This window comes from Alosa sapidissima, chromosome 18, assembly GCF_018492685.1.
Source record: "Alosa sapidissima isolate fAloSap1 chromosome 18, fAloSap1.pri, whole genome shotgun sequence".
NCBI lineage: Eukaryota > Metazoa > Chordata > Actinopteri > Clupeiformes > Clupeidae > Alosa > Alosa sapidissima.
The window spans coordinates 423,814-444,917 of NC_055974.1; the positions used below are offsets into that span (position 1 = coordinate 423,814).

The window sequence follows — 21,104 nt, forward strand, 5'->3', positions numbered from 1 at the left end:
TAGTTTTTAGTACAATAAATTGTTCCAGTAAATGTATGCTGAGTGATAGACCTTATAATCAGCGGTTGTCAAGAAGAAAGCACATTATGTTTACAACCATGTGTGTAGGCCTATGTGTGCATTTGTCAATGTGATGTTGGCTAGGGGAGTCGTGAGAAATGTTAACTGAAGAAAGTTGAGGATGTTTATGATCGGGGTTAGAGGACATCAGCCAAAACACTCCCTCTTTTATTTAATTCTCAGGCCCTCAAAGCATTCCTCACCCTCAGGCTTCTTACTGTAGCCTAAAGTAGGAAGCCTATCCCTGTCCGAACTGTTGTGGATGAAACATGAAGAATCCTTACTGTGCAAGGAGAAAAGGAGAAAAGATACACCACAACAGTACTTAGTAAAAGTTATTTATTAGATTATTCTTTCTTTCCATTCAACAGTAGAGATAATTAACATCTCGGACAATAGCTTTAAGTTCAGAACCAAAGGTGTAACAGTCATGAAACACCCCCTTCGTACCACTGTTCAGCATTACCGGAGGAACGGCCAAACAGCATAGACCGGGAGTGAGAATGGCAACAAAACAGCACACAACTATTGTTACTGCAGCAACCTAACAAGAATGTACAAAACTAGCCGTTGAGCAGAGCAGTGCTTGCAGAGTAAGACATTCAAGATCCATTTGGCACAAAGGCGCTAAGAGACACTCATGCAGACACACACACACACACACACACACACACACACAACACAACGTACAACAGAGATATGCTTTGACACAGGCAGTTTTTAGGGCAGGCACTGAGGTCCTTTTGAAGTAGACTCCATAACAGCAGGAACAGGATGTGTAAAAGTCTATGCTAGTTGATACTTGATACTTGACTGCACCCCACCGTTTGGTTGTCAGAGTTACCTAATACTGCTGACAGAAAAAAATGAGCATGGCATCTGTAGGAGAGGAGAGGCCACAGCCTAATAATGGCAAGACAGAGCTACGTAGGAATACAAACACACACAGACACACACACACACACACACACACACACACACACACACAAAAACACACAGACACACACAGTTGAAGGCAATCCATAGGCCTGGTTGACTGCAAAAAATAAACATTCATTCTGGTGGAAAACACATTTAAATAAATAAAGATGGCATTCAAAGGTCCCCATTTGGTAGATCTCTTGTTAACACTACTCGTCATTATTATGACAGACATTATTGCAAACTCCACCTTAAAATGATTATATGAGATATTAGACAGTGTAAGTTTTACTTCTAACACAACTCCCTAATTCATGGTGAAAATGTGCAGGTGTGTGTGCAAGCCAGTGATAGTGAGCGAGAGAGACAGAGGGAAGGAGGAAGAGAGAGAGATTTATCTAAGATCATGAATTTGTGTGTATCCTGTGTGCATCTGTGTGAAAGTGCATTCTGCACAGGTGCAGATACAATTGTATCTGATGTACGATTTTAAATATGTTCAAAAAAATATACCAAATGCAGCGCAAGTGTATAGTCTGCTTGTGCCTGGATCAGGGAGTCCTAGAAGCCTTTAAATGTTCCATCCTTCCGTCCTAAGTTCTTAGTTTTCATTCGCTCCTTTAGTTCCTCTTCTTCCATCCATCTCTTTTGTCGCTCTACACATTCTTTTTTCACTCATCCCTTCATCCTGAGTGCCATTCCAAAGGCCAGAGGCCAGAGGAGTAAAGATACCTCCCATAGCCACCTCCCATAGCCAGTGACAAGTCCCATGTGGTCTGTGGACAAGAAAAGTGCATCTTCCTGTGTTTGCTGTGGGTAGACAAACCTCACATCCAATCACACCTGTCTCACTTTTCCAGGAGACTGATAGGAAAACAGGCTGTGTGTCTCAAGTGGCCTGTGGGGCATAAGGACTACAAGACCCATCATACTTAGTGGCGGTCTCTGAGGGCCTTGAGGATGTAGTTCTCTCGCTCAAGCTGGGCATTCTTCTCTGTCAGCTCCTTAATCTGCTCCCTCAGCAACTCTACTTCCTCTCGAACAGCTAACATTAGGTGTGTCTTCACCAGATCCTGTGAACACACATACACACAGGGATGGAATATGCAAATATACATTATTTATGCACGCAGATTCATGTTAACATAGTTCAAAACACACACACACACACACACACACAAACACAAACACACACACAACTGGATATAAAGTTGTTTACACAGACAATAGAACACACTGAAAAGAGAATGTGCATGTCCTCATTTAGGGCTGTTTTTTGGGTCATTCATTCCATACTTAATTTCCCTTTCCAGACAGAAATACAGAAAGACAGAGGAGGGAGACAGAAAGGCCCTTAAACCCTTAAATTCACAATGGGACTTTTTGCAGTTCCTATAACCTTTTGAAAAACTATCCCCTTTTTACGCATTTGCACAGCATGGAAATGGGAAACATTGAGTTCCTCCAACCTCAGTTCCTATAACTATTTCAGCTTTTATTTTAGGGTCTTTTCGCTGCACGCAAAGGAACCATGATTTATATGTTGATTGATCAAGCACAAGCCTTTTTTCAATTCAGCTTCTGTTTAGATTTGCTTAACTGGTTAAATTTGCTTAGTTGCTACTGTTTTAATTTGATGGTAATGTAATCTGCCTATAAAAATGGTTTATTCAATACTTAGTTGTAACATTAGCTGCAAGGGGCATGTCTGTCTAGATAACATTTTATCAAAGCTTTTTTCTAAGGGGGGAAGCCAAGCTCAAGTTATTGAGCAATGTTTTGGCCCAACGTGAGTGCTCCATTAAGGTGAATTACGTCATCTCAGAGCTCCTACAGGCAGTGCAAATCAAACAGAAAAAATCCCTAGGAACTGTAGGAGAGGGGTAGCCTCCAGTTAGGGAACTGTTGTGTCTGGAAAAAGCCTAGAGAGAGAGAGAGAGATAGAGGGAGAGAGAGAGAGAGAGAAAGACAGAGGCAAAGTAACTCACCATGGCTTGCTCAATCTTGTTGTCGATAGCAATTGCACTATTACCAGATCCACTGCAAACAATAGGACAGAGCCACAGAATCAGATTGATCAGTTAGACAATTTACTTCCAAAAACATACAACAAATATTAATTCACTATCCAGATCTAATGACCTCACATTTCTACTAGTTGCATGAAATAAAGAGACTACAGACAATTCGGTTTTCAACTCAACTGTTAACTTCATCTGCATTGTCCCGCCAGCGGTAATGGTCTAAAGTACTCATATTTTCATTCTATATTGATCTACTTTTGAGCACAGCTTCACAAGATCTTGTGCTAGGTCTCAGTTCTAAGTCATATCAAGTGACCTAGAGGGCTGAAATGTGGTCAGTTCAGAGATGCTTGTAATCCGGCAGAAAGAAAAAACTATATTCTAACCTCTACCTCTGAGTCAGTACATCACACATTTATTCTGACTGTTTCCTACGAAAACTACAGGATCTCAGCTTTCTATAGAGGTCAAACATTACAAAAACTACCGGTTACAGCCTCCTAAAATGCTGGCGTCGTGTACACGCAAGGCCTAACCGATAACATAAATTCACCGGTTTAAAAAAAAAACATCGTCGTGTAGACGGGCCCTGAGAAACAGACACCTCACAGGCCCCCAACTGGCAGCTTTATTAAATAGTACCCACACAACACTAGTGCCAACATAAGAGGTGATTTTAAGATGCTGGCCTTCTACTTTAGACAATGTTGTAAAGAAAAGGCAATAACTCATAATGGCCAGTAAAAAGAAAAGATTAAGACAGATAAGAAAACAGAGACAGTTGACCGAGGAAGACTGGGAAAAAGTGTTATAGACAGACAAATGTAAGGTGTTCGGATCACAGAGAAGAAAACTCGTGACATGCAGACCCAAAGCTGGAGGAGTGTTTGACTGTGTGAGAGTGTTTGAATCTGTCAAACATAGTGGAGTGTAAATGCAAGGGAAAGTGTAGGTATACACATACAGTGTGTGTGTGTGTGTGTGTGTGTGTGTGTGGGTGGTTTGTGTGTGTGTGGTTTGTGTGTGTGTGTGTGTGTGTGTGTGTGTGTGTGTGTGTGTGTGTGTGTGTGTGTGTGTGTGTGTGTGTGTGTGTGTGTTAGACACAGGAAGACAGAGACAGACAGAAAAAGAGGAAAAGAGAGATATGACAGCTTCTGTGGGCAGTGTGTGTATGTGTGACATGGTGAAAGTAAGTAAAAAAGAGCTAGAGTGAGAGAAAGACAGACAGAGAGAAAGAGAAAGAGAGAGAGGGGTACACAATGAGCGATTTACAGGCAAACATTCTTTGCTGCTGGAGCTTTGCCCTCTTACTGTGTCATTCTCTCTCACTTCTTACTCATACAAACAAACACACACACACACACACACACACACACACACACACACACACACCCACACACACACACACCATAAAATCAGTGTGGGTTTCAGTGCCCAAACCAGTTTACGGGACAGTTACGGGAATGTTCCTCAACATGTGCCCTATATTTGTGCAGATGTCTGTATGTGTGTGTGTGTGTGTGTGTGTGTGTGTGTGTGTGTGAACTTAAGTCAAAATTGTAAATGTGTCACAACTGTATAATTGTAAAACACAAAAAGACCCCCAGGACTGCCACTGCCATACTATCTGTGTGTGTGTGTGTGTGTGTGTGTGTGTGTTTGAGCATCTGTGACACAGATCCCATTGTTGTGTAGTGAGTGAGGCACATGGTTCACATTACTGTGATCTATTCCTGATGTAAACACATACACACATACATTCACATGAGGACACACATGCACACACACAGACACATGGACAGACCCAAACACACATCCACGCACGCACACATCCACGCACGCACACATCCACACACGCACGCGCGCACGCACGCGCGCACACACACACACACACACACACACACACACACACACACACACACACACACACACCCACACACACACACACACACACAGGGGGGGGGGTTTGAAACAACTTAAACATAATGAGAGGCAACACTGCCGAAGGGAGAAAATACACATGCACAAACACATTCCTTCTTCAAACTAATAGACGGCAACATCACAGAGGTGAGAGAATATAGATGTCCAAAATATTTTGTTCACACTCACATGCCACTCACATACCACAGACACACAGTCACACTTCATTACTGACAATGTCTCGCACTCAACACAAAAACGCACTCACTCACACACACACACACACACACACACACACAGCATTACCCTCGACAGAAGAGCACCAAGGACAAGAAAGCTGTCTCTGAACCACGGGTCCGCGCCTCTTTTGGAAGGTCCAATTTGTGCCTGACCACGGGGAGAAGAGAGTGACCCCCCTGTTCTCCTTTCCTCCTGGTCTCTCCCACACTTCCATGACCAGGGGACAGGCCAGGGCATAGAGTCCCAGAGATGGTGCCCCTAGCTGGGCAGCAGGACTGAAGAGCAAGGCCTTGAGGGCTGTAGAAAGATCCTGGCTGGTGTGAAACTGCTGGCTGGGTTGGGAGGATGGTTTTGTTTGAGGCAGGGTCACAAGCATACATAGGCTTTCCACAGAACTGCTGCCAGCTGTCTAAGGCTGGTGATGACTGAGGTGTGTGCTGCCCCAGAGGATCACAAGAGATGAGGGTTTGAGGGTTGCCCAGGATCGAGGGAGATTTTGGGGAGTTGGAGGGGTGAGCACCCCTTAAGGATGGTGCAACTAGGGCTTGGGCCTCAGCAGCAGGTGACTGTTGAATGGGTGAAGGGGAGGCTCCAACTGCTGTGAGTCTGTTAGACTGAGGCTGAGTTATAGATCCTATAGGTTCTATGTGAGAACCAACAGAAGACCCTGTGGTAGAGCCAATGGTAGGTCCTGGGGTAGATGTGACATTAAGCCCTGTCACTGAGCTGACAGTAGACCCTGTGGTGGAGTTGACTTCATGTCCTGTAGCAGAGCTGATAGTTGGGCCTGTAGTGGAGCTAATAATGGGCCTGGTGGTGGCGGTGACGAAAGGCCCTGTGTTGGAGCTGACTGGAAGCCCTGGATTACAATTAACAATCAATTCCTTTGGACAAGCAGTGTTCGTGGAAATCGACCCGGTGGTGCAGCTAGCTTTAGGCTCTGTATTGATTTTAGCAACGAGCCCTTTGTTAGAGTGGGAGATTTGTTGAGTGGTAGAAATAACTACAGGTTGTGTTCCAGAGCGGATTTTGGGTTCATCAACAGGTGTTGACTTGGATCCAACACAGGTAATAGTGGTGGACTTTGAGGCAGATGTAGATTTCCGACTAATGGCAGATGTGGCCCTGGGCCCTGTGGTGGTGGATATGGTCTGAGTGTGTCTGTCTGCCCGGAGGGGAACCATCTGGGTGTACCGGCTCCCCCGCTCTACAAACTGCTGCTGCCCGATGGGCCAGGAGTCACGCACCCGCATCCGGGGGACATCCCTGATCATGATTCCCTCTGTCCCCTCCCGATCCCCATCCTTCCATCTCTCCCGCATCACCACTTTCTCTGCTGTCCTCTGGGGGTAAGGTGGAGAGGCAGTCCAGGAAGATGACATGATTGGTTCAGCCGCTGGAGGGACAGACAACCGGGCCAATCGCTTCGCAGATGGTGAAGAACAAGAGTTGGAGCCCAGACAGGGCTTGCCAGGAGACGATGCCCTGAGAGGATAGGGTCTGGACTCATGATTGACAGGGCTGTTAAGAGGAGAGACCTTGGACAGGACAGAGGAGGAAGAGGAGGATGATGAGGAAGGAGAACCAAGGGACATGGACGGGGAGGACGCCGAGACATGGGACGAAGAGATGGACGAGGGTAATGGTGGAGGGAGAGAGACTGGACGTGCCTGCCTGCGAATCTCAAAGGCAGATATGATCTTCTTCACACTGCCAAACATGTTCACAGCCCCGGGGACGATTACTCAGTCTCTAAACGGGCAGGAGGAAGTCTCGCAAACAGGAAGTGGATAATGACTTCACCTGCATCTTCCTTACAAGGTTAGCTTAGCAACAGCCAGACAGCCACAGCATAGAATCAAGCAAAGGAAGCCTTCTATTTAACCATTTCCTGTGGTAGACCAAATGGAGCGGTGGCGTGTGAATCTCGGGTAACTGAGAGATGGGGTGACTCCCAACATAGGGCAGCACTAAAAAAAGAGCAGCGATGTGCAGATTGTTCCGGCGCCGTTCTGAGAGAGAGAGGGTCCGCATAGGGCAACAGGTGGATTGCCACTCTGATTTACAGCGCTCAGTCTCAGTCACCATCCATTTCTGGGTCAGAGCTCACACACGCCCATCCCCCCACACACACACTCATTCACTCACACACACACACACACACACACACACACCCACTTGAACTCACCAGCCTGCAGTCACATACACAGCAACACAAAACGGTTCAGTTTCATTCAGAGTGTGTGTGTGTTTGTATGTTTGTGTATGTGTGTTCAATTCTGAGTGAAGGCTCCTCAAAATCCCAATCACAAGGTCTCCCCTTAGCTGGTCAGTCCTAATCCGGCCCCTTAATCTGCTCTAATCCCGGTAATAAGGCCAGTCCACGCTGCGTCTGCAGAATGTCTCAAGGATTACGGTAATCTGAGCCGGATGGGTGTGGCCGTCTCTCCGCAGGTCTTTCCCGTAATCCCAAAATTCCTCTGGATACGGTGCAGCAATATGGAGGCCCACCTCGCCACACAAACGTACAGTAACGTTGGCCTCGGATTCCCCTGGAAATGAATTCCGTATGTGGATGGTCTGCAGGATAATTGGTGGCTCGGCAGGGACTGGATTTAAGACAGAGCTGTGTCTCTTGTGGCTACCACTCTCCTTCTGTGGGGTAGTGTGTGTTTTTCAGTGGCCCTCTCTTGGGACATTAGCATTTTCTAAAGACACACACACACATATTCACAAAGACACACATATACAAAAACAAAATACACAAATGCTCACAAAAGTCCCTCACACAGACAAACCTACCCACATACATACAATGTGTCTCTCTCATGCTCACGCACAACGCACAACACACATGGACACACACACACACACGACACATACACAGCCAAGTTTCGGTGATAGGCCAACACATTCCGTTCCCCGCCTACTCACTGTCTCGGCCAATCACACAGCACTCTGCATTCTCTGCCCACCCACTCTCCGCGTGAATGGCAAAAAGTTTCCATTGTCCTCTCACTAAAGACAACAATCTATCTGTGTGTGTGTGTGTGTGTGTGTGTGTGTGTGTGTGTGTGTGTGTGTGTATGTATGTATGTGTGAAGGCATGTGATTTATCATGTACAGACATGATCTTGGCACAGAGGACATGTGTACATGCACGTTTGTGTGTGTGTGTGTGTGTGCGTGTGTGTGTGTGTGTTCGTCCGTTGGAGAGAGAAGTGAGCCGACTCAGGAAATTCACTGCGGACAGAGAAGCCCATCCGGACTCCCCAAACACTGGACCAGGAAGTTCAGCTGATCAGCTTCTCTACAGTAACCATCTTTAGATAGGGATCGCACAACATTCACAGGAAAGAGGAGACGTCTTTATGCCGCATCGTGTGTCTAAAAATGAGGCAAAACATTGCTGGCCTGGTACTTCGTAACGCGAGTGTTTACATACAATTCGGCATGTTGAGGAGCCAGGAAGCAAGACCGAATAGCAAAATGAAGCATGACGTGGAACATTGGGCGTGAGGAGTAACATAACAAACTATGCATGATTTTCACACATAGCTTTGACATGCTGGGAATTTTGCTACCCTGGAAATCCAGAGTTCTCGCGGGAGCACAATTTGAATTTGCTCAGCGAGTCACTCTGGCAATGAGTAATGATGCTCATTACTTATGTCCCTTGTATCGTAGGGCACCAAATCACATCGGTGTATCTGATATAGGCGGGCCAGAGGTGAGCTAAACAGATGACGACAGCGCTGCAACAAATCAGTCAGTAAACATTGGTTGTAGTGTTATCCAATTGCGTGCAGTGAGATTTTCAAATGCATGCTTAGTGCCGCCCCTCGAGTTGGGCCATTACATTAGTCATGGCCAGACCCTTAATCTTTCTAGATTCCTAGGGTCTGGATTTTCCAGGCTAGGATTTTGCCATCACTAATTCTTCAATGTTTTTATTCCTCAAAATGTATAGCTTAACCGCCATATAGGCTTGCCTGTTAATTAAATTAATGTATGAAAATAAAGTTGTGGGTCAAGTTAGTGTTCCCTGAAGATGAGACAGATGTAGGCTACAGTTAAGTTATGTTGGCCATTGCTTCTCTAATGGATGCCAGAAATTGCGTATCATACTAGGACAGTTTGTAAGCCTGCTAACATCGCAAATTTTGGTTCATATTCAGGTCCATATAGTTCTACAACAAAGAGTGTTTCTGGAGAAGATTTTGAATTTAGTTAGACCTGTGTGATAGTATAATATGGCCAGACTATCTCTAACTATCTCACATCGAGAAGAATGCATGACTGAAATAAGAGTGGACTAACTATCAGTGTTGCGCGGTCCGCCCAAATATATTAAATATTTGATAATGATACATACATTTGCAGCCGGGTCAGTTCAAATTAGTTAAATATATATATATATATTTTTAAGAAATACTTGAAGTATCACGAGAAGACTAACATCAATATTGAACTCATAATTGCTTTTCAAAGATATCATTGGTTGCAGCATACTTGCCACATAGTCAAGTCAAGTCAAGTCAAGTCAAGTCAAGTCAGTTTTAGTATAGCGCATTTCACATACACAGAGCGCTACTTGCCACATAGGCTACCTGTACCCGGAAGGATGAAGATGTAGATAGATAGATAGATAGATAGATAGATAGATACTTTATTGATCCCCAAGGGGAAATTCAAGCAAAGTAAAAAGTAAACAAAAGATGTAGAAAAAAAAAATACAAAGACACGGAGCTACCTCAACATGCTGCCACTCTTGTTAAGTTAAAGGAAAAGCCATATATGGGAAATATTTGGAAAGGTTAGAGAAGATGAGTAGTGGAAGTTATGTTCTATGCACTTCTTGCAAAGCTAAAAGAATGATAGCCACAAAACAGGCACGACCAACATGACTCATCACAAATACGGCAAGCCCTCCCAGCCAAAGCGAGAAAGTGCAATTCCCAAACCTCAAGCAAGCAATAGATTGCTTTATATTATACACTGGAACAGCTTTTTTAGACTATGACAAGTCGCTCAGTAAAATAATGCTGATACTTTACCACCTGCCCATATTAAACTTTTAGCCTACAGCCATGAGAATTGGATAAGGGATGTCATGGGTAAAGGGTGCCAGCAGGAATGTAATGTTACACAGACTACACACAGCCATATCTATGTATAGGTCATGCCATGGTGATAGGTTCACGCATTGGTAGCCTATGCGTATAAAAGTTACCTTAGTTCGTTGTGTCTGTGACTTTAAACAGTGTATGTGCTTTAACTTCAGTTAAGCTTTGTGCTTCATTCAGCATTATAAACCAGTTCTTATGCTAACATTTTGACCAGCAATGTATCTCTCTTGCCTACCTTGCTGCCTCCACCATTTCTGTTTTCGAAAGAAAAATGTATGTCCATGGCCTTGAAGTCTTGTCTTAGTGTTTAGCTAATCCTAGCTGGTTGCGTGCGTGCCTGCACTCTTATTCTCATTCTGCGCAAACATTAGCCTATGTCCTGCATGACTACCTGTATGTAGTTCTACTGCATAAAGTTTACTTTACAGAAATGGCCTACTGTCACACTGCATGGTAGACTATAGCCAAACATTTTGTAAATAAGCGGGTCGGATCGTGGGTCGGGTATAATTTTGTCTTAATTAATATTCGTGGTCCGAGTTGCGGTCGGGTTGATTAAAATATCGGGCAAGCTCGGGCCGCTTTTGACCAGAACCACGCACCACTGCTAACTATGGATAACTGTGGATACTTGTAGACCATAAAGGTAAGAGTTCATTGTCAGTATGTTTAGCTGTGTTTGCTTGTTTGGCTGCATAGCATGTTGCTAGTTTGTTTGCTAGTTAAGTTTGCTAATGTCCAGCTCCTAAGTTATGTGCAGATTTCTGTAATGTGCCGTCTCTGCTATTGCTGCTTTTGATCAGTCAGATTTCAAATCTCCAGTGGTGGGTTGGACACATGTAGTCATCAAAACGGCCACCCAAATTCCCCCATTCCGCCTTGACGCATTTACACTGTTGACGGAACAACATGTTGCACCTTTATGTCTACCCCTCTTGGTGGAAAATGGTAAAATTGGCGGGCCATGTCGAGCTGCCGTTCCGCCTCGGTGTGTCTAAAAACGTCCAGCATTCCGCCATATAGGTGCACAAAAGGCGGCATATTACTCAGTGCAAAAATGACTAGTGACTCACTGGGAGAAGGGTAGGGCCTGTGGGACTGACAGCTCTCCAGAAGTGCGATCAGGCTCCTGTCTTGCACAAGCATGCTATTATGTAAAGCCCTGTGTTTATTATGCAATGATTCAGGCTTTGTAATTGTTAAGAAACTTCTTTCTCTCTTTCTTTCTCTTTATCTCTCCCTATCTCTCTCACACACACAGGTGCACACACTGTTCTATTGAATTCCATAAATATTGACAAGAGGATAAGGTATCAACATAAGCTAGTGTTGTGGCAGATAACAAACACACACACACATACACACACACACACACACACACACAAATGCACAGCCACATACTGACACACAAAACATAAACACTCTTACCCAGATGTACACTGTCGCTAATCTGCCTGTGTGCATGCAAAAAGGCACGCACAAACACACACAGTTCACTGTGTGCAGCATCATGTTTACCATACAAACTGAACTGCCCTTTACTGTGATGCATATAACAAATAAAAATACCAATCTTTTTCTGTCCCTCTCTTTCTTCTCTCTCTCATTATCAGTCTATCTCTTGTGCACACATCACTCTATTGCCACACATATCAAAGCTGACTCTACTTCCCCTTATAGCCTGACCATGAACTTTAGCTGAAAATGGCCAGAGAGATACACACTATCCTGGTCAGAGATGAAGCAAATGCTGTTCAACACACACACACACACACACACACACACACACACACACACACACACACACACACACACACAATCCCTTCAAGGTATACATAAACTTTATGGGAGTTAACGTGAGGACAACTCAACAATTCACAGGCACACACACACTCAAACAAATGCTAATACATATGTACACAGCCACACACAAACACACACACACACACACACACACACACACACACACAGGTTTTCCTGGGGCCTCTCCTTCTCCCTCTTTACTTGCTCCCTCTTTTCCTGCCTCCCTTCCCCCCTATCCTTCATTGCTTTCCTTCTCTCTGCACTGCTTTCTCTCACTACACTCCTCCCTCTCTCTGCATGAATAGGGGCTCTATTCTCTCTTGCTCTCACAAACCACAAACCCTAATCACACTGAAAGACAGAGAGAGAGAGAAAGAGAAAGAGCAAAAGAGAGCAGGGGGGGCTGAAGGGAAAGAGTGAGAGCTTACTGTACGCACTGTATGGTGTGCATGCATACGAAACATGTGAGTATACTTTCTAAGGGGTGTTGATGCTAACATGCACATATTATATAACCCATGTATGTGTCTGTGTGTGTACATGTGTATTTGGCTGTATGTTCATCACTTCAATGATTCATGTGTGAGTCTGCTTCATGTTCGGTTGCCCGCTTGTCTGTGTGCTCCAGCATATGTGTGTGTGTGTGTTTGCCGAGGTATTTAGACAGTGGCTGAGACTGTGCACACTGGTCTGTGAAGTTCAGGAGGGTGCCGCTGGACCAGAGCCAACATTGCCTCCAGCGGAGCCGCAGGTTCACAGTGGCCTTCTAGCCTGGTCTCCAAAAATGCAACTGCGCTCATCAGTGCTCCAGCTCTAAATATAGAGCTACAATTCCATGCAGAGATATAGTGAGTGATGAGAAGAGATGGTGACAGGGGAGATAGAAAAAGAGATGATACAAAGAAGACAAGAAAAAAGTAGAAAAGGATACAAGGGTAGAGAGGCCACTTAACATAACATATGCATGACTCCTGATATGACCCAAGTGCTTTTATCTGTGGTGTCCTTTTTGAAACTAACAACTTCAACCCAAATGAGGCAGAACAGCACAACAGAGTAGAGATGATCTCTTGGCCGCCTCATTCTAAACTCTGACTGACCCACGGTGACGCGTGACATCACGGTAATGCTCCACTATAAAGGGCAGGGCTGAGCATTCAGCCCTCTGTCTCACGCCGTCTTGAGTCAGTATTTAACACTACATTGCTATTTCATAATAGCATGTGTGTGCACACACACACACATGCACGCACACACACGCACACTCACACACACACACACACACACACACACACACACAAATACCCACCTTTCATCCACCTCAAAGGCACCCCCCACTCCAAACATGGACTGTGCCAGGGCAAGCGCTGAGGGTGTCTGAATGGGTGTGAGGCTCGGGTGGAACAGACCATCTCGACCTCCCAGGTGGGAACCAGGGGAGCTGGGCTGGGACTGGGTCATACGGAACTGATTGACAAGGAAACACAGACAGGGGGGTTAGGAGATCCACAAAGACCAGCTGGGGAAAAAAAACTAAATTGATGTCTTCACTTTCTCTCAAGGCCTGTATGTCTTTAAAAGCATTGCATGACACAGTAGACTCGGCTGACTGCAACATGTGCTCAGGCTTGTTCCGAGAGCTGGTTTGGCAAGCATGGGAAGGAGACACCTGGTCTCTACACTTCTTAATAACAGGTGTGCAATGTCTGCCCTGGTAATGCATACAGTTTTGACGTCAGGGTCATGAATTGTAAGGGAAACCAGGAAGTTCATTACAGCATTGTTCAAAACATAATCTGAATCTGAAACAATACTGTGTCTGATATAAAGAATTACTTTTTTATCAGTCCATACCAGCTACCATGTTTGTCTGTTTTACCCACTAACAGCCAGTTGATTAAAGCTTTATCCTCATGTTTTATAATGTCAACAGTTTGCAGATTAACCCAGCAAACAGTGAGTATGCAAGTTGGACAGACATCCTGTTTAGTAGACTTCCTGTTTCCTGTTTCACTGTTTAGCTGTGGCTTTGATGGAACATGTACATGTGAATCAGGCTGAGTCACAAACTCACTGAGTGGCAATGAACACTACAAATATGAGTCTGCCGGTGAATAATCTGGGTGTGTGAGAAAGTGTGTGTGAATGTGAGAAGTACGAGTGAGAACGATGTGCGAATGAGGGTAGAGATTGTATGTTAGACTGAATTAGGTGCATAGTGTGCATTACAGTATACATATCTATTTCAATAAGGATTTATGAGAGAAATGAGTTCAACATAAACTTGTGCATGCACATGCATTTGTGTGTGTGTGTGTGTGTGTCATTGAATATGCGTGTCTAATGTATGTGATCAAGACTGGCCCAAATCAAAAGGTCCATAAAATCCAATTACCAGCCCCTCAATAAACAACAAGTTATTTTGCATATCTCTGCATGTGATGATACCATAATATGTCACACTGTTAACAGTAATACTAACATTAATATAACTGCTATATACGCCTTACTGAAATCAAGCATGGTTTGCAGTCAGTGGATGTGGTTTTGCAAATTTCCTATTAATCTAATTGTTAGAAAAATGATCAGTCACATATTATGAAAAATGTTACTTTTCAGTGCTTTTACACATGTATTTCGGTATTTGGGATGGCAATTGATGCCACAACACCAAAATAACACAGTTGTTTATGGGCTGCCTTGGTCTGGAAATGAGATGAAAATGAGCCAATTCAGAACGTTTCCCTTCATGATGTCATTAAAGGAAGCTTGTTGAATAAAACCGCCTCAATTTTACCTATCTGGTCTCTGCCTAAAGAACAAAAGTGCGAAACAAGCTTGGGAACTAAACTAAAATGTCAAAGCAAAGCCATGGAGCAATGTAATGTAATGCTTGTGTGTAAAGGAACAGGGACACAAATAGGGCACTCTGAACAGGGCAGGCAAAATTGAAAATGGTGTTGTAATGACTAGTACACCAGATGTTTTATTAAGACCATAAGGAATTATTGAGATACATTTGTGAAAAAAGGGGGGGTAATATGTGACCTTTTACACAAAATCAGTGTTAACTAGTCACTGACATAACTCCTGCCCTCTAAACTAAGTGTTATATTAACAATATTCATACATGAGTACATAAATAAATGTACTATAAGAACTTGTGTGCTTACAGTGTGGGAATGTGTCTGTCTAACTCTGTAAACTTGTGTGTCTGTGAGTGAATGTTAGCCTAGAAACCAAACTCTCTGACTTCGCAGAGAGTCTGGCCTAGATCCATAGGCGTACGTTTATTTCCGGGTGGGAGGGCACAGTTTGAGGTTTAAAACAGAGAATAAACGGGCTCTGGTTTAAAATCATTGGAGTTCCTTTGAACCAATCACTAATAACCAGCGTTTCGTCATATAGAGAAGTTTCTCTGCACGCCCATAACAAGCACGGGTGTATCTTATCAGCAAACAATCACACGTTTCATCTGCGTGACTCTCGCCAAAATGCATCATATAGTGTTTTGTGAATGTACCCAAGTCAAACTACTACAGTTTGACTCGGGTACGTTCGTAGCCTTTTTAAGTGACAAAAATCTATGACTAAAGTTTAGCTGACGATATAACATCCTACTCCACTGTGACTTCGTTCGTGACACTCCTGTTAATAGGCTAAACCAGAGAATGTCTAATAAGGGGAGAACCTTCACTCTCGGAACGCTTCCGGTGTGGTACTGCATCTAGGTGCGCTCGCGGGCGAGTCCAGAATGAATGGAGGTCTATGGAGCTGTACCCCTCAAAATCCACTTTTCTCGGGATATATATTTTTTTCAAGTAATTTTAATATTGTATTTGAACGGGGAAGCAAAGACAATACACTTGGTTGAGTATTATATTTTTTAAAGTCACTTAATTGTTCTAAAAAGCCTTTCAAACGTGTCAATGACGTCATTCATTAGCATGATCATAGCGTAGCATAGCATCAATGCTAGCGTGTTATGGGCAACAACGACCCAACCTGTAAGAAAACGAAAGGACATGACTCCCTGATTATTTCACTTTTGATTGATAATCCATATCCATTTTGTGAAAAATAAAATAAAATCTGAGGGTTTCAGTTGTTAAATAGGTGAAAACAATAAATGTAGCCATGTAGCTCCATAGGACCCCATGTATTTTGGACTCGCCCGCGATTGCCATCTAGGTGAACTCTGGTGAACTGCAGCCAAATTTGGTTTGTATGGGATTAATAGAGAGTGGGGAGGCTCTCCGTAGACGGGCTCTGGCTAAACTATTATTCACATTTGCTCAAAGATTTCATAAGTGGCGAAGTCCCGCCCCTTCCGTTTGCCTCCATGGGACCTATCTTTCAAAAAAATTTGAACGGCAGTCTATGGCGAAAAATAAATTATTTTCTGGTTGACTTGTGCCTTGAATTACCCATATGATGTTTGTCAATGTTAAAGACAATTTTTCATGTAAAGACATTTGCAGTTTGTTTTGTAACTATTGAATTACAACATTGTGAAAGATCGTAATTCCAACGACTACAAACCCATCAGTCGCGCTAGTGACGTTAGCTCATTCACAGCCACACTAGATTGTACAAGCATACCAGCAACAGGTCTTAATTGGGCTTTCCTTGCCGAAGAAAATACCATGAGTCAGAGGATTAAACACATCAGGTAAGTTGTATTCGTCCATAGACTGTACATTACATACTGTTAAGTGACATAGTAGGCAGCAAGATGCAACCGTTAACTAGCATAACAGCTCTTATCGTTGGTGACGTACATCGTTCGAGACGAGAGATGTAGTCCACTGAGTGGATTCGCACAAAACCAACATAACTTTTGAAGTCTATCGAACAACAGTACTTTCTTGATGTGAAAAATGATCTTTAAAATTCACACACATCATATGTGAAATTCGTGGCACAATTCAAACTGGACCAAAAAATAATTGTTATCTCTCCATTAACTCCCGTTCATAATTTTTTGAAAGATAGGTCCCATGGACCGGAAGTAGAAGGGGCGGGACTTTGCCACTCTATAAGCCCTTTTCGCTCCCTACGTTGATGTATTCCAAGCGATCTGCTTCGGGGACGGGGACGTAGTAATTGAAACACCATGCCTGGGTACGTAATCGCTCTCAGGGACGCCCTCTGTTCGCTTGGTTGGTCCAAAGATTGTTAAGGCGGAGTCGGCTGCCCAACTGCCGAAGTAAACAAGCGTGAATCAACCTATTCCAGACGGAGTACTGTAGGGAAAAGAAATCGACCGGAAGTGCGTAGACAGGCCAAGGCCAGGCTAAGTGAATGTGTGTGTGTGTGTATTTTTTTACCTTTCCGGTGGCATCCATGTCCAGCCTGAGTGGCGGCGGAATGTTGCGCATGCGTGAAGTGGCTGGTGACAGCAGGCTGGGTGGCTCGGGGCTGGCATGCGTTGGCGAGGGCGGCCCGCTTAGAGCGCCCCCTCCCGCCCCCCCGGCCAGCCTCCGCTGTGGCTGCTGCTGGTGCGCCAGCAGGTGGGTGGTGCCCTGTGAGTGGACGATGGGCCCCACTGCTGCTGCCGTCGCCCCGCGCAGACCCTTGGCCAGCCCCAGCGGTTTGAGTGCTGCGCCGGCCACTGCACCGCCGACGCCGCCGCTTTCCAGGCCCACTGTCTCCAGTGACTCCAGCGAGTGAGCGTGCCGCATGCTGTCCAGCACGCGGCGGAGGCGCGGCTCGGGCTCGGGCCGCTCCAGCTGGTCCACACAGGTCCAGCGGCCGCGTCGGTACGGCTCCCCGAGGCCCTGGCCCAGGCGCACCACGCGGAAGCGAGACGCCCCGCCGCTACTGCTCAGACCGCCGCCGCTGCCCCCGCCACTGCCCTGCTGCTCAGCTTCACTCTGCCGGCGTGAGAGAACGGGCGTAGCCGGTTGGCTGGAGCTCCTGTCCATCTGCGAGGAAGGCGGGCTGAGGGCGAGAAAAGGGCTGGGTCCGTTGGGCACAGCCTGAGGAGTGTCCGTCGAGCTCCTGTCGGCTGTCGGCTGCTGTCGGTGAGGGAGAGACGGGGAAGCCATGGTGCTCTGGCCACCATTGCTAAGCACCCCAGTAGGGCTGGCGTCAGCCGCAGGGTTTTGGGCGGTGGGGCTATCCGTTGCCCATTGGCTGTAGTCAGACGTCACACTAGTGATCTGAAAACCACTTTTTTTCTTACCCCCACTCATTGTTAAGGTGAAATTGTGTAAGTGTGTCAGTGTGTGTGCTGTAATTGAGTGTGTGTTAGCCCTGAGTGTGAAGACTCATATCTCTTTTCTAGTTAATGCCCAGATTCCAACACACACATACACAACAATGCAACTACTGGGTGACACAGAATGAGAAAACAAATCTCTGAGGTCAACCAAAAGTATCATGGAACATCCAAGTATCTCCACTCAGACAGGGACAGAGAGTGCTTGGGGGGTGAGGAAAAATAATGGTCTCTTTTCATCAGCAAACCCACAGGGGAGCATCTGGTTACATTCCACAGATCACACTCAAAAACAGTCCTCAGGTGAACTCACACAGGCCTTCCCATAGGCTTGCAACTACACTCCTTCTGTGCACTTTAAAACTTTTAAAAACACATAAAACTTTCCTAAAAGCCCTCACTGTGCGATCTTGTGAAAAAGAGTGAAAACTTTGTAATGTTTTGTTTTTTAAAAAAAGAGAAAGTGAGACCTGGAGCCAAGCCTTTTTGCACAGGAGCAGGCAGCTCTCTGCTCAGAGGTTGCGCAAGGCGCACTTGGCTGAAGACGAACAAGGCGTCCTCCTCACTTCGCGTATTTATAGATGGCTTGTCTGACAGTGTTATTGCGCCTGCGCCACGGGATACATTCCACCAAAGGATGTGGATCTCGTACGTGCGCGTCGATCAGGTCAAATTGGGTGAATCCCTTGTCCCTCGGGTCAAAGATAACAATAGCCTAAAAATAAATACACAGCGACAACAACAAAATAACTAATCTAAACTAGCAGTTCAAAAATATTTGTCTTTTACGCTGCTCATCGACAGGTAATGTTTCTCTCCGTTACCGTGAGCAGTGTCAGAGGCTGGGTCGACACGACAGGGGAATTCTTTCACACCGAAAGAAGAAACACCGAGCTCTAAGTCTAACTATAGATTACCACGGGTAATCCATGCTGTGGATTATCTAGAGGTTTTCCCAGAAAAATCGGTGAACAACTTTCCGCTGTAGGCATTTGTGCTGAGGGTCACGTATTTTAGGCAACGTTTTTAATCCAATAGAGTGTTGCAGCCAAAACTCTGACGTCTCCGGGGCCAATTTAGATTCCTGACTGGGGGCCCGTGGAACGCTGTGGTTTCAAACTATTATTTGATGTAATATAGGCCTACCAGCACACTTCAGAAACGGTTGCATTCGCACCATGCCGCAAATGACGCAACATCCAACCGTCAGCTTCAGAGGAGAGATTAAGGTTTTCGACTGAAATTGTGAACCAAAGGTGTGCCCATCATGAGCCCAGATGTCCACATCTGATATAGTCTGGACATCGAAGAGAAATTACGTACGCATTCATTTGTGTGAATGTTTTTTTTCTCCAGGCTCAGTCAGTCATTCACATGAGCTTTAATCTCCAGGAAAAGAAAGGCTACTGCACTGATGTAGTATACCTTGCGCAATGTTCCTCCCACATCATTTGTCCGGGTGACGAATATTTGAGCCAAAACGCATCCACAGAAGCTTGTGCCAGGCTTTTAGGGAGAATATCCTCAACTCTTCACATCGGAAAACATAAGTTAAAGGGGGCGTGTTGTGATCCTCTTGAGGCCCATTCAGGTGTTACCAAAGTACGAATAGTGCGTTTATAAATCTTTGTTGTGAGAAAACAGTAAAAAGGTTAATCCAACACCATTGTTTCTCAGATTTACAACACCCTGTTTCTGTCACTCACACACTCGGTCCGTCTCTCCACTTCTCGTCCGTCACACCTCTTCCAGGCTCGAACCGAGTCCAAGTTGTGATTTTGAAGCAATGCGATTCTACGACAAATTGCCACTGGAACCAAAACGAGCTATAGGCGAGGTTCTGTGGCGAGCTCACGATCTTCAACTGTGGAGCAGCTGTCCACCCGTTTCACAAGAAATAAGTTCCCTTCTCGTTGGACACTGGTAGACTTCAGCGCACAACTATTTACAGAGACGTTCACGGCTCGTTCAGACTGCTCAGTAGAGTTTTAAATACTGCTAGTGCCTGAACGAGCTCATTTTGGGTTTATCGGCCTGTGCGTCTCTCCATAACCCGGATTCGTGGCCGTTTGCTGAGTTGTTGCACCTCTTCTCGCGAAATCAAACTACATGTTTATTTGTTTCTGGTGCGAAACTGTTGACAAGTTTTCTTCAAACGGAAGTCCCGCCCTCGGACGCACGATGCGTCGGCGGAGCATCCCTTCTCCCTGGATAATCTCGACTCCTCACCTATGCAACTGAGCTAGACGCTCCGGATGCGGGCAGAAAAAGACGACGACTGCTACCCAACTACTTTTTCAACAATCTCCCGCTGACTACTTTAAAAAAAATGTAATCGCTATATTGCTCAAAACTGTGCTTCTCTTATAATAACTGGACATACAAATAACATGTTATCTGTAACTTTTTCTAATGTTATAGGCTATTAACATAATTATGGGTAATAACACATCAGTTATAGAGTTAAGTTATATTCTCCAGCCATAAGCGCTCGCAGATGTAGCACGCACCAGTTGTTAAACTTCCTGCCCTGCAGCGTGGAGGTCAGACCGGAGATCGCCTCCTCTCCCGGCCTGGAATCATCATATTACGCGACCAGCCCCAGATCAACCAGAGCATCGAGCCCAGGAAGACGAAGAGCTAATACAGAGAGCTGGTCTTTGGCGCCCTCTGACGCATTATATGATAATAAAATCAATCTTAATAACTCCGAAGTCCTTTGGAATTCAAACGTTGAATCACACACTCTTTCACACAGGTTACAAAATGCTTTTCAAGTAA

At 45.0% G+C, this 21,104-nt stretch overlaps 1 protein-coding gene across 2 annotated transcripts; it reads right to left on the reverse strand.

Annotated features, from left to right (window-relative positions):
• Positions 1-384: 384 nt before the first annotated feature.
• On the reverse strand, positions 385-20,984 carry zgc:153012 (uncharacterized protein LOC777626 homolog). 2 transcript variants are annotated; one of them, XM_042069455.1, is made up of 4 exons: positions 17,431-20,984; positions 13,410-13,567; positions 2,970-3,021; positions 385-2,054 (listed from the first exon to the last, which is right to left on the reverse strand). In XM_042069455.1, exons 1-4 carry the CDS (start codon positions 18,295-18,297, stop codon positions 1,914-1,916), a joined length of 1,218 nt encoding a protein of 405 aa, XP_041925389.1. In that variant the 5' UTR covers positions 18,298-20,984; the 3' UTR covers positions 385-1,913. The 2 variants fall into 2 exon arrangements, with proteins under 2 accessions (XP_041925389.1, XP_041925388.1); XM_042069454.1 differs by lacking the exons at positions 13,410-13,567; positions 17,431-20,984 and adding an exon at positions 5,235-8,931.
• Between the last annotated feature and the right edge of the window lie 120 nt (positions 20,985-21,104).

Bases quoted from the DNA above. Each gene is read 5' to 3' on its own strand.
- zgc:153012 (XM_042069454.1), bottom strand. From the start codon at position 6,889: ATGTTTGGCAGTGTGAAGAAGATCATATCTGCCTTTGAGATTCGCAGG. The intron at 3,022-5,234 runs GTAATGCTGTGT...TATTGTTTGCAG, and splicing joins TTGGTGCTCTTCTGTCGAGG to TGGATCTGGTAATAGTGCAA. The intron at 2,055-2,969 runs GTGAGTTACTTT...GTGTGTTCACAG, and splicing joins ACAAGATTGAGCAAGCCATG to GATCTGGTGAAGACACACCT.